This window comes from Magnolia sinica, chromosome 19 (assembly GCF_029962835.1).
Source record: "Magnolia sinica isolate HGM2019 chromosome 19, MsV1, whole genome shotgun sequence".
NCBI classification, from domain to species: domain Eukaryota; kingdom Viridiplantae; phylum Streptophyta; class Magnoliopsida; order Magnoliales; family Magnoliaceae; genus Magnolia; species Magnolia sinica.
In genome coordinates, this window is record NC_080591.1 from 46,312,706 (window position 1) to 46,327,471 (window position 14,766).

Here is a 14,766-nt window from a genome sequence, read left to right on the forward strand (position 1 = left end):
TTATATTATGAGTGGATCTCTATCATATATATTTATGTTTAGCCTATCTACTAACTTAAAGCTTGGAGTTAAGTTATTCAGTTTGATCTAACCACATTCTAATACATCTGCACACGAGACATGTGACTGGACCAAACCGAAAGCCAACATTGTGTTTTTCTTTCAGACCACGTGGACGTGACCAAGTAGTTGGATTTCATCTACACCGTCCATCCATTTTGCCATCTCATCTTTGGCATGAGCCCAAAAAACTGAGGAAGATCCGAATCTCAAGTGGACCATAATCCGAAGAAATGGTGGTGAATGTTTATTTTCTAGAACTGGATGAGGGGATAATACAAATATCTGCTTGATCCAAATCTGTCGTGGTCTTTAAGAAAATTTCAACAGTGGCCGTTCAATAAATACTATTGGTCCACCTGAGATTTGGATCTGCCTCTTTTTTGGGTTCATGCCCCCAGATGAGCTGACAAGGATGGACGGCGAGGATGAAACACCTACACATGGTGGGGCCCACATGGCACCGACCGACGAATACCGACCTCGGTGCTGGACGGGTCACAAATCGAAACGGAGCGGGGGGCCGAAAACTGTCCGCGACGACGGCATGCTGCTCGCTGTCCTCCCCCCCTCGTCCTCTCTATCCTCTCCATCTTCAGCAAAAACTCTCCTCCGTCGAAACCCTAGATATGGCCCTAGCTTCTCCAAGATCCTCAGGTCTTCTGCTTCATCCTCTCCCGAGCAGTCTCAACAGCACCCACCCTTCGAAAGGAGCAACTACGCTGGCCTCGTATTTGAAGAGACAGTCGGCAGTGGTAGCCGGAAATCGAGGCTGGATTCCTGGATCTCTTCTCGCATCCAAAACGGCGTCAGCAGAGCTCGTATTCAGTCCAGCATTCGCTCTGGACTTGTCACTGTCAATGGCCGCCCAATCAATAAGGTCGGATTCCCATTTCAATTTTTTTTGAGATGTAAAAATTCAATTAAAAAATCCGAGTAATAGGGAGGGGGTTCTTTTTGGGCTTCATGGTTTAGACTGGCTTACAAATATGCTAAATGTCTAATGCGGGTTAAATTGATTCAACATACTTTGCCACATTATTGTAAAAAAAAATCATCATTTTTATTTTTGCTCTCAACTATTTATCGGAGAGTGAGGTTGGTTGTAATGTATTCCTAATCCTAGCTGAGGCTTACGCTATTCAGTTTCATTGGATGCATTTGTGCCATGCTCATGCTCTATACATGTATCAGGGTCTATATATTGATTCATATAAGGGCCTGTTTGGATGCCTGTAACTTTTCTAAAATGTAACAAAGTTACAGGTGACTTTGTTACAGTTGGTGTTTGGGGGAGGAAAGTCACAGGTAACTTTCTCTCAACATGTGACTTTCTTACAGGAGAAAGAGGCGAAAATCTTACAGGCACTTGAGTCGTTTTTCAAGTTACCTGTATCTTTGATACAGGTAACGGTTGGAAATTCTGAAATGAAAATCATTGGGAAGAATCGCACCTGCATTGAAGAAGCGTACTTACCTTCTCAGACGGAGTGAAGGCCTCCGTTTCCCTCTCTCAGTCTCATTTTCCCTCTCCCAGTCTCCTTTTCCCTCTCCGATCCAGATTTAGCAGGGTTAGAAAACCCCTTTCTTTCTTTCCTTTTTTTTTTTTTATTTTTTTTTTATTTTTTTTTTAATGTTTTTGTTTTTGTTTTCCTTTCCTTCTTTTTTTCCATTGGGGTTGACTGAGACAGTTTGGCTAGAGGCGTGGGTAATGTCCAATGGTCTGTGGGGTCCACGATCCTGTATTTGTTTTATCCATGCCGTCCATTCATTATTTTGGATTGTTTTAGGGCTTGATTCCAAAAATGAGGCATATCTAAATCTCAGATGGACCACGCCACACAAAATAGTAATGATTGAAAGTCCACCGTTAAAACTCCTTGGGCCACTGTAATGTTTGTTTCACATCCAACCTGTTGATTAGGTCAGAAAGACCTGGATGAAGGGAACAAAACAAATATCAGTTTGATCCAAAACATCAGTGGCCTACCTAAAGTATTTAATGGTGGGCATTCAATCAACATTGTTTCTAGTGATTTGGTCCACCTGAGATTTTGATGTACCTTATTTTTGGGTTGATTTCTTAAAATGATCTAGAATAATGGATAGATGGTGTGGATAAAACAAATACATCATAGTGGGGCCCACATTCCATTATTCATTTTGTATAAGTGGGGCTTGTTGGTCAATGCAACTTGTCCCCGTGTAGGTCCCAAATCTGTTTTAATATACGGTTTTTTAAACACTCCCAATTTCTATTTGCATTGAGATTCCTGACGTCCTTAGGTGTTTTGAAATTGAGTGCCAACTGCATTGTTAACATATCCATTTTCAAACAGTCCCAAGTTCCATTTGCATCTGGATCCTTGCCTGTTGTCAAATGGTGAGAAATCGAGGGTACATCGAAGTGTTAAGATATCTGGTTTTAAACAGTCCCTTGATATTGGTCCATTTTAATGATGTCCCACTTTGAGATTTTCACTGCTAATGCAGAATTTGGTGGAAGCAGCTTTCTATGCTTTTGATTTCTCTTTAACTGATCCTTGCCAACAAGAGTCACTCCTGTGGGAAATTTTTGCTTGGATATCTTTCCTCAAGTTTTTTTTTTCCCCTATATTACAAGCATTTTGAAAATGTGAGCCCACTTTTATGGCCCACCTGTTGATTTGTTTAGCCTAAGAATCAACCAAACTATTCATTTACATGGGCTTGATAAAATGGAATAATTTTATCCAATCTTTTTTATGTATAAATCTGATTTTTCAACGATTCCCTATTTCAAGCTCTACTTAGCGTGAATATGCAACTTATTATCTGTAATAAAGTTACAAGTTATCCAAACACAAAAAGTAAGTTACCTGTAAGTAAGTTACAACTTATATTCAAATAGGATTACCTGTAACTTTCTTACAACTTAAAAAAGTTACAGGCATCCAAACAGGCCCTAACAGACATATAAAGAAATACATGTTGGTGTCTATATAGATTTGAACTCTGCCTAGTTGTCATGCCTCAGTTGAGGAGCAGATGGGTATCAACCTTTGCCAAGGTAATCATGAGAGATCCTGTATTAAAATCTTAGTGCCTGTTTGGTTGGATGTATTTCAGGGGATTTGTAGTGTACTTTACACTTTCTAAGCATTAATTACACACTACAAGCATTTATGGTGGAAGGGATGCTGTATGACATTGATAGCAGCAACTTTTAGGTACGGAAAACGAGATGGATTATGTGGGTCCCACCATGATGTATATGTTATATCCATGCCGTCCATTCATTTGGCTAAATTATTTAGGTTATGCCTCCAAAAATGAGACAGATCCAAAACTCAAGTGGACCACACTATGGGAAGAACATTTAAATGGTTAGCATTCAATCTCCAGTATTTTAAGTAGCGTGGTCCACTTGATCTTTGGATCTACCTCATTTTTGGGCCCATGCCCAAAAATGATATGTACTAATGAATGGATGGAGTGGATATAACACATATATCGTGGAGGGGCCCACCAACCTTTGACTTCAAATTATCATGAAATCTGATTGGGGGCAACTCCTCTTCACTTTCAAACGCATGTGATGTTGTTTGATGTATGCATTTAATGCTGATTTGAGAGAAATTACATGAAAATATATGTAATTAAAAACCAAACAGGCCCTTACTGTTGGCGAAACAGGATTGCCAAAGCCAATCCCACATAGAATGTTGTTGTTGTCGTTGTTATTACAATCATGGGCAGCAGCATTGGTGGTTCCTATTTTGAATGTTATGGTCGTTGAAACTGGATTTGTAAGGCTGACACGTGATAGCTAGGAGTCTCGGACAAGTCTGTGATGGTGGTGGCTGCAGCAACAGTTGGGACAGGGTTATTGTCATGATGGTGATGATGATGACGGCAACACATCAGCAGTAGTTTTGGTGATGGTTCTGTCACCACTAACAACAACTGTGATGAGGATGATGATTTGGTTTACATAGCCACAACAAGGATGCAAGATACATGGGACAAAACAACTTGAAAAGGTTCTCCATTGCAAAATTATTTATTAACAGTCAAAATGGTATAGATGGTTCGTGTTATCTTCATGTACTTATTACATGATCAAAATGAGTGATGTGATGTTTATATATTGTTATGTTGAAGAAAAAAAAGGGAAATTGACCATACTAACCTTGATGTATGGTCTATTTCCCTGAAGAGATTCAACCTTTCAAATATTCTGTAGGTGGCCTTCTGACATGCCTTTGAAAATTACTCGGACCAAAATGCCCTTGTCCTTGTTTTAGTAGTTGTACGGTTTTTTAGGGAATAAGAAGTTACGTCGCATTTAATGCCAAGAAAGTGATGTGTACGGAAGCCTTTTTTGTGCATGGGCAAGGACCAAACTCGTGGGGCCCACATTGATGTATGTGTATAATCCATGCCGCCCATCCTTTTTGTCGTGTCATTTTAGGGCTAGGGCCAAAATATCAGCCTGATGCAGAGCTCGTGTGGGTCACATAATAAAAAATAATGGTGACAGGATAGCTCTGGTTTTCATGTTATATGGATCATGGTTCTCATGTTATATGAGTTGTGGTTCTCATGTTATATGGGTACATGGTTTTCGTGTGATACGGGTCGTGGTTCTCATATTAAATGGGTTGTGGTTTTCGTGTGATATGGGTTGTGGTTGTCATATTATATATGCCATGGTTGTAATGTGGTTAGGGTCGTAGTTATCATGGGTAGTGGTTCTCATGTTATATGGGTCGTGGTTGTCATGGGTCGTAGTTATCATGTTATATGGGTCGTGGTTCTCATGTTATATGGGTCGCGGTTGTTACATGTTCACTTCCTTTACTACCAAATGAAAGGATAACCATTGGTACAATAGCCTAAGGGCCACAATAGGGTGATTTGTTCCGTCCACCTTGTCGGCCAGCTCGCCGTGGGCCCAAAAAGTCCTGACTTGGGGCAATGTCCACTTTTAACAAACATCACAGTGAGCCTGAAAAGTTTCAACAGTGGGTTCCATTGTCACCATTATTTTCTATTACGTGACCCACACAAGCTCTGGATCAAGCTGATATTTGGGCCCTAGCCCTAAAATGACACGGCAAAAAGGATGGGCAGCATGGATTATACACATGCATCAATGTGGGCCCCACGAGTTTGGTCCTTGCCCCACACGCAAAAAAAGGGTTCCATATACATCACTTTCTTGGCATTAAATACGACGTAACTTCTTATTCCTTAAAAAACCGTACAACTATTGAAACAAGGACAAGGGCATTTTGATTCGAGTTATTTTCGAAGGCGTGTCAGAAGGCCACCTATGGAGTATTTGAAAGGTTGAATCTCTTTAGGGAATTTGACCATACATCAAGGTTAGTACGGTCAATTTCCCAAGAAATAATGTAGACGCATTCAAGACCATTTTGAAGCATATTCCAAGATCTTTCTCTTTGTATTCCATCAAATATCATCATCGTTATTATATTAGGCTTCTCCCAGCAATTCAAGATTAGCTTTTAAGAGGCAAATAGGCAAAAGCTTAATGGTCAGTGCCCTTGGACATCAACCTTCCTCTTCTACCTAGGCTCTTGGAAATTGGCCATGGAATAGGCTCCCATTGACGGCACTCACTGCCAACATGGTCCCACGTAGTACTAACCCTCAAAGCCAACTATACCATGCACACTCTAGACGTTAAGCAAGCAAGGTAGGGTCACGGAGAAGTAGTTGCCACTTGCTAGGTATACAAGTGAGCATGAGTCACAGACATAGGGGGTCATGCACAACTCGACTGGTTGTTTGCACAAAATAGCAAGGAGCGCCTTCATCCGTGTTTACCAAACATGGAAACACCACGCACATGTGAACTTGCGCATGCCCTATACTGCATGCTAACCCAACTATTGCATGTTAGCCTCAAAGGGGAATTTTTGGACAACTTCCAACTTTGACTATGAAATATGAATCCTCAAATTGCCCCTCTTATTTCTGTATTCTATTGAATAAGTAAATAAATAGATCCCATGGGTATTTGTTTGAAGTTAGGAAATAGCCAAGTATTGAGAAATTGTGAATACTAATATGAACTATCAAAGTTATTTTTATAATAAATCTAACAAGAAATAGATGAAAGCACATTTTTTTCTTAGAACCGAAAGATTACATGTTAAAGACCCTTGAGGGAGTCGGAGTAGCATCATAAACATGTCCAGTGTTCGAATTATCTCCGATATTATCGAAATATCTCTAATATTATCTTTATCTGTAGCTCAGCGATACCAATAACATTGGTAGCGATACCGATAATGCTGTTAGTATCAGAAATTCCAGGTATTAGCAATGTATCGCTAAGTATTGCCAACGTATCAATATCTCTAATGTAATCGTCAATATTTTCAACTATGTAAATTCCAGGTGTCGCTTGTATTGTCAATGCATTAATATCGCGTATTGCCAATATTTTCGACTATGTAAATTATAGGTAATGCTTGTATCATTAGTGTATTGATGATATTTCAATAATATCGCCAACATATTGATATCATCAAAATTTTGTTTATTAGAAAAAAAAAAATTTTCATGGGCATATTGTTGTATGTAGTGTTCAATTTGTCATTGATAATATTGATAATATCTCGATATTATCGATATCGCAACATGCGAGATATTGAGACCACAAACTTTCATTTCCTTTCCAATTGTTGATCATTTCTTGGTGAAATATCATGTGTTGTTGATATTTGGCAATATCGATGGATGTTTGGATGGTTAAATAGGCCAGAGGGGATGGTTGGACTAATTTCTTACAACAACACAGGCTTTTAAGGCCCCATTAAATGGAAACTTGTTATGTATGCATTTTTTTTGCTATTTTTTTTTTTTTTTTTCTAAATATGCAAATATGTACATTTTAACATCTTTTGAAGTTTTGCCGAAAATTCCACAGTTTTTCCCATGTTTCCTCGCATTTCCGATTATCAGCGATATTATTGGAGATATCGATATTGTTTCTGTATCCTTGGCCATCGAAACTTATAGCGATACCGATACTTCGAACATTGAACATGTCCTAAAAAAAAAAAAAACAGAACAACTCCCAATGGTTGCCACTCCAAACAGTGGGCAAGTCCAAAATCTCCCTCATCACTCAGTCTGCTGCATGGTTCACCTCCCTAGCTATCGTCTTGGCTTGCTAATGAGAGGACCTAAGGATTGGTTTGCAATAAGAAATTATGTATATGAAGTACATAAATAGCATGTTTTCATGTGATTTTCTTTAATCACCAAAACCAGCAATGCCTTTTTGGTCTCATGATTTCTTTAATCGTTAAAGGAAGTGTGTTATGAATTTTTGTCAACAAAACTTAGGCTATAAGAAAATAATCTCTAATCATGAAAATTGTGCCATAGAGAAAATGATTTGCACATATAATATACAAAGAGTACAATGCAAAATGATTGGTATAAGAATAAATAAAAACAAAGAACATATAATCATGAGTACCACAATCAATGCAACAGTTTTTAGACGTCGTGTTATGTGAATAGAGGGCATGGTCTTATCGCAACGCAACTATTTGAAAGTCTTTGCCCATAGAACACAAATGAACTCCTTTGATGACAAACTCCATCCCAGTGATGAAAGTTTGACATTTTTGCCTAATTTTCTTTTAGTCCCTCTTTGTCTAGCCTTCTATTTTTGTTCCTTCCATAGGCACCATATTACAACCATTGGGAGAAGCCTCCATAATCAACTTGGCCATCGACTTTGGAACCATCCATAGGATTGAGAAGATCTTGAAGGAAAATGCCTACACCACACTATCCACCTTACAATAAGTACAATAGTGATCCACTATCTCCTTATATTTCCAACATAATTGCCAAATTTTCTCGAAAACAATGTTTCAAGTTGTCCAATGAAATTATGTTGGCATCACTGTTCTTTACCCTTGGGGGAGCCAAAGATCCCTGCACTTTAGCATGAAAACAACGTCAAGCATGAAAGAATCATAATAAGTGAATGTTTGATTATATTCTTCCCTACAAGGAGAAAAGAAAGTTAAACAGTGAAAATGGAAGCATTTTTCACAAAATTCAGTGCTTTGTACCAAAGCAACAGTCTTTAACTCCTTACATGTTGGCCCTTTTCTTTGGAAGACCACAACAAGACCAATGATTTAGAAATAATTCCAAACAAACCTTTCTACCTCGAAGTGGATCATGGTAGTGAAATAAGGTTACATTACAGCTGTATCAGCCATTACGTAAAGGAAACGATCATCCCTGTTACGGAATATGGGGATTAATATATTCATTATGAAAGAAATGGCCGCATTGTCCGATATAGGCCAATATGTCTTTAACGAAGTACTAGCTCACTCCCTCTCCCATCCAAAACAATCTCACTCCGAATACCCAGCTACTAACACACTCACGCCTACATGGAGTTAGGTATTAAGGAAGGAAAGGAACAGGCGTATATTGGCAATAAGGCCTCAAGGGGCCCACTATGAAAGCTTTTATTTCAAAATTTCTCTCAATTTTCCACTTCGTTATTTCAACCATGAAGGAAGCTTGAAATTGCCATTTTTGAGGATCAAAACACATCGAATGATATTTGATGAACCAAAATGGAGTGGAGAAGGGGTAAACCATCACAATTTTTTCCTTCAATTTCCATCCTTTTCTTTTTGTATGTAAATGTCACAGACCCTAAATCACCAAATCATGCTTGATTTGTGTTAGATTAGGGCCTATTTGGTCAATTTTCAGCAATTCAAGCTGACAATACCCAACAGGCAGCATTTCTATTAAAGATTGGTCGATTACACCATCAAATACATGTCCAAAAAGAAAAAAAAAAAGGAATACATATGTGGGACCCTCACTTTTATTATTATTATTTATTTTTTTATAATTATAGAAAATTTCCAATAATCTTTGAGATTTTTTCCTGAAAGGAAAAAAATTTCGGCCGTTATGGTGCTATATCGGCTAATATGGCCTGTATCTTATCAGCCAACAAACTGGTTACACTAGTTGATATTGTTCTGTAGTACCTTGCAGCAGAGGGTCCGAAGGTTCTTCTCTCTTTGTACATCATACACATTGAAAACCTTTGATTCCTATGCTGAAGGGTATCAAGTGTAAGGATCTTTTTTGGCGTTTTCAATTCACAATATTTTGATAGTGTTAAATTGTGACTTTGCCAGGATAAGATTTTATATTGTATCTATTATTATACAAATATATTTTTCCTTTTGTGATTGACTTTTTCATTGTCGATCTACTTAAAAAAAACTGATTTTATTTATTTGTTTGTTTTTATTTTTTATGCTTATCAGGTTTCACATATTATCAAAATGGGGGACAAGGTTTGTTGCACCATTTCAGAGTTGCAACCATTAAGAGCAATCCCAGAAGACATTCCCTTGGATATAATTTATGAAGATGCTCATGTTCTTGTTGTAAACAAACCTGCACATATGGTAATTCTACATTCATGTAATTTATTATAGCTATCTATGTTCTTGATTTATTTATTTATTTATTTTTTCTTGGGGACTATGTGAGCGACTTTTCCCAATGCAAGATTGAAGTTTCTCCATCATATTCTTTGTTTGTTGATCCGTGGTGTGGATGGAGCTAGTAGTGCCTGGAATTATTTTAAGAAAAGTAATAAGTTGCTATGGCGAATATCCGGATTTCGTCATAAGATGTTTGCTGCTGTAGCAACTCTCATGTGAGGCTATCATCAACTTTCTTTCTTTCTTTTTATTATTATTATTATTATTATTATTATTATTATTTATGAGTAGCATTACGTAACTTGTTGTAAAACATGGTTATATAGTGAGGATGGACGGCATAGTATTATACTAGATCTATGTTGTATTTCAAGCCATGTTTGAAAACTACAGATTTCACTCTAAACAATGGAAAAAGGAGAAGGGTTTTCCTTTGATGTGACGATTTGTGTTATTTGAATAGCAAATAAAAGGGGTTGAATCCACCCATCAATCATTACACTTTTCCATAATTTGGATTCTTGGCACAAAAATCTAGGTGAGTATTATGGGAGGAATAGGAGATATCCACTTGCTATCCAAATAAAAACTCAAAGTTTCCAATCCATGTTTTAAAAATCCTCAAGGAAATCATCAATGACAATTCGTCCCTTTTCCTTTCGTTTCCCTTGGATTCCATGTATCAAAACATGCCCTCATTTTTTAATTTATTTTATTTATTATTATTATTATTATTATTATTATTATTATTATTATTATTTGTAGTTTGTACCAGTGTATTAAGTAGCGTATGGTGTATAGCAACATTTGGCCCTCTAGCATGTAGCATAAGCTGCACAATACTTAATCTTTTTAATTAAACTAATAGAAAAATATGATAAAATTTACAAAATGCATAATTCTTGTGAGTTCTTGGCTGTGAATCTAGATTAACTACATATTTCCATGCAAAATCTTTGTCTCTTTGCCTTTCGACATCTCTTTGAGAGGTGACTTGTTATTCTAAGAACGTAGACCTCTTTAATTATTCTTTAAGAAAGATGTTTATGTTGTATGGTTTGTGTGGAATAAATGTGAATGTGATGTAAGAATGGATATAATTTAGCTCTACCCTAGAACTCGGGAGCGGGGTCTTCGTACTCGGATACAGGATTTTGGGGCTTAACATGTGGCCTGATAGGGGCGGCTCTCACATGGTTGTTAGGCGGCACTTTTTTGAGAGATTGACCCTTATAGGTGATGACATCAGTGGATGACGTCGTTTTTAGGCTCGGAATAGAGGTTCGGTTGGACGTGGAGGCTCGGATGGATTGCGTGGAGGTTCAGTTAGATTGTGTGGAGGCTTGATTAATTTAGGTGGAGGTTTCGACCGAAGTTGGAGTTGTGGGGCCTCCTTTTGTCCTCGTTATGACACGTCCCACTATATCCCGAACTACTTCATTCCTTCAGACTCCTCGACTCCAAGGCCTTTGACTGGGCAACTCTTGGAGGTCAACAACTCATCGACTAAGATCATAGGTTCTCATCAGGGAGAGATCACATGCAATCTTGACTAAGTTTGGCTTGGGGAGTTTTGTAATTATGAGTTGCTATTCTCGGTTGAGAGAGAGGACAATGCTGGAAGAGCTAATGTGGGAAGTCCTTGAAGTAGAGCCTCTTTAGATGGAGATGGAGAATGTCAAGGAAGGCTTCCGGAGAATAGCCAGTTCTGAAATGATTACCGAGGGACCCAATGGTGGAAGACTTCGTTTTGATTGATCGGCGAAAAAGACGGATAAGGGAGGCTCTATGCATATGTGGAGATTGATTGGAGAGGAAGATTGCTATGAACTATTTAAGTTTTTCTTTCAATGTGGTATCCAACAGGAATTGGTGATGACTCCATGAAGAAGACAGAGAGCCATCAGAGGGCAACATGAATTGGCCGTTCATCAATTATGATTTAAGGAAAGGGGTGAGTAGAGTTAGACTATGTAGAAAGGCAAGATCGGTGTCTAGATGAAGATTCTTTCTTGAAATGTTAGAGGGCTGGGTGACTGACATAAAAGATGACGGTTTAAAGAGACCTGTAGAAGGTCAAAGGTGTAGATCATCACTTTGTAGGAAACGAAGCAAGCTGTTTGTGACAAACAATTTTTAGATTTTGTGTGGGGGTGTATTAGCAAGGACTGCGGTTAATGTAGAAGGGTTTGGTGGGGGTATTGTAGTTATGTGGAATTCGTTTATATGGGACAAGGCGGATTGGTGGGGAGGGAAAATTTTCCTTATTTGTTATCTTTAAGGACGTAGGCTCAGGATTTTGATGTTTGTTCACTTCAGTCTATGGGGCAAATGTTGCAAGTTGTAGGCAAGAGTGTTGGGTGGAGTTGTCCGAATCAAGGAGTTGGTGTGATGCTCCTTGTGTTGTGGGTGGTGACTTCAATGTCACTAAATTCTCATTCGAAAAGTCAAATGGTGGCAAACTAACTTGTAGCATGATCGACCTTTCTGATTGGGTGATTACCCATGAGATGATTGATCTTCCAATGGGGGTAGTGAATTTCACTTGGTCTAACGGGCAGGAGAGGCAAATTATGATAAAGGTTGATAGATTTCTGGTTTCTCCGGGTTGGGTGGACCGGTTTCCTTTGGTGTTTTAGTGTGGATTGCCGAAGTCGGTTTTTGATAATTGTCCTATCATTTTAAAAGTAGAAAATGAAAATTGGGGGTCTAGGCCATTTAAGTTTGAGCTGTCATGGTTGGAAGTGGAAGGTTTTCCAGAGTTTGTGGAGCTTTGGTGGGGCTCGTTTGAAGTGGAGGGCTACTCTTAAGTTGTGCAAAAAATTATGCATGCTTAAAAAAAAATTAATAGTTGGAAGAAAAAGGTCTTGGGGAATCCATAGGTAGAGATGGGAAGCATACTTGGCATTTAAGAGTTAGACGTTGCGACACCGAAACTCACTTTTTTCGTTTCTCTTCCTAATATCGGCGAATATTCAGTGATTTTATCGATTTTTAATGTAAAATACAGTTGTCGACCAAAAATCGTGTCTCTGTTAAGGGATAATTGTAGCCGACAACTCCTCCTTGACGATAAATGGGACAATAATACAGGGAGCTGCGTAAATACCAAAAAAAATCGAGAAAAAAAAGGAAAAAAGAAACTTTTGGAAGTATGTACCTGTAGAATAGGATCGTTGATCGGAATTAATGGGGCGAAAAATATGCGAAATCTTGAGAAATTTGGAGAGATTTTTCGAGGTTTTAGGGTTCCCTTCCGGAACCTCTTCTATCGGCGGCTTTTGCTTGAGTTTTTTTAGGGTTTCGGGTTTTGAAACCCTTTTACAGAATCGGATTGCGTATGAGTTACTCTGTTGGCTTTATCACATCGAGTAAACTCGGTTGGGCCTCTTGTGAATGTATGTGGGTTATCCACACCGTCCATACATTTTTCCAGCTCATTTCGTGGTTGAGCCAAAAATTGAAGAATTCCCAAAACTCAAGTGGACCACACCACAGAAACAATGGGAATAATGACTTCTACCGTTGAAACCTCATTAGGGCCCATAGTGATGTTTATTTATCATCCAACCCTGTTCATAAGATCACACAGACATGTATGAAGGAAAACACAAATAAAAGATTGATCCAAATGTTCGTGGCCCCAAGAAATTTTGGACTAGAATTTCAATTCACACTGCTTTCTAGTGGTGAGGTCCACTTGAGATTTGGATGTACTTAGTTTTTGGTTAGAGCCCTAAAATTATATGTTAAAAAGGATGGACGGAGTAGATAAAATATTTAAATCATGGTGGGCCCCACAGACTTTACTTAGTACGCTTAGCGTGCTAAGTTACTCGGTACGCAATCTGCGTCCCCTTCTATTGCGTCCTACCCCGCCCGGACGGTAATCCGTCTGAGCAGAGCTCTGTGGGGCCCACCATGATGTAAGTATTTTATCCACACCGTTAATTGCTTTTCTTAGATTATTTTAAGATCTTACTATGAAAATGAAGTAGGTCCACAACTCCAGTGGACCACACCAAAGGAAGATACAGAGATAATGACACCCACCGTTGAAACCTTCCTAAGGGCCACCGTGATGCTTTTTTACCATCCAACCTATTCATAAGGTCATGTAGACGTTGATGAAGTGAAAAAACAAATATCACTGATCCAAAACTTCTCCAGTTCAAGAAGTTTTTAATGGTGGACGCTCAATCCCCAGTTTGTGGTCCACTTAAGCCCTATGTTTTTGGCTCATATGTTAAAATGATCTGAGAAAAATGATGAACGGCGTGATAAAACACTTACATCACGGTGGGCCCCGCAGATCCCTACTTGGACGGTAATACGTCCGGGCGGGGGTAGGCTGCAATCCGCGTCCCTTTGGAGTGAAAGCAGCAGGCGTGCTAACCTCGGTGGCTTGGATGTCGCCAAGTTCCGTGGACCCCACCATGATGAATGTGTTATATCCACACGGTCCATCCATTTGGCGAGATCAATTTAGGTCATGAACCCAAAAATTAGACAGATCCAAATCTTGGGTGGACCACACCATAGAAAGCAGTGGGGACAATGATTCCTATCGTTGAAAACTTCCTAGGGCCCACAATGATCTTTATTTGTCATCCAAGCTGTCCATAAGATTGCATAGTCATCGATGAAAGTAAAAAACAAAAATTACATTGATCCAAAACTTCTATGGCCCCTAAGAAATTTTCAACGATAGACGTTCAAATTCACACTATTTATTGCGGTGTGGTCCACTTAATCATTGGATATGCTTCATCTTTGGAATCAAGCCCTATAATTATACGGTAAAGTGGATGGACGGAGTGGATAAAAGTATATAAATCAGTGGACCCCATAGAGTTGACTCAGTCCACATACAGTATTACATGAACTCATTTTAATTACAATTGGAGTGATTTTGATTATAGTGGGCCCCATAAAGTATTATATAAACTCATTTTGATTACAATTGGAGCGATTTCTTATGGCAACGCATGCTTTTTGAGCCCTATTAAATGAAAACTTATTATTTAATGCATTGTTTTTATTCCTAAATATGCAAATATATGTATTTAGGCATGCCTTGAAGTTTCACTGAAAAATTCCATCATTTTCCCCATGTTTCGCCATTTTTCTTCACATTTCCGGTTATCGGCGATAACGATATTATATCTTTATCTCCGGT

General features: G+C 38.6%; 1 protein-coding gene across 9 annotated transcripts in view; it reads left to right on the forward strand.

Annotated features, from left to right (window-relative positions):
* Positions 1 to 393: 393 nt before the first annotated feature.
* LOC131234968 (RNA pseudouridine synthase 2, chloroplastic) overlaps positions 394 to 14,766 on the forward strand; it is a 128,110-nt gene continuing 113,737 nt past the window's right edge. For 2 of the 9 annotated variants that reach the window (XR_009165864.1, XM_058231999.1), the window contains exons 1-2: positions 394 to 940; positions 9,405 to 9,548. Coding sequence is in view for 8 of the 9 variants with exons in the window: in XM_058231999.1 (XP_058087982.1) it covers positions 452 to 940; positions 9,405 to 9,548 (633 nt within the window). In the remaining variant the exon portion in view is untranslated. The remainder of the gene's footprint in view (positions 941 to 9,404; positions 9,549 to 14,766) is intronic. The other 7 variants (XM_058231998.1, XM_058231997.1, XM_058231993.1 and 4 more) reach the window with 5 other exon arrangements.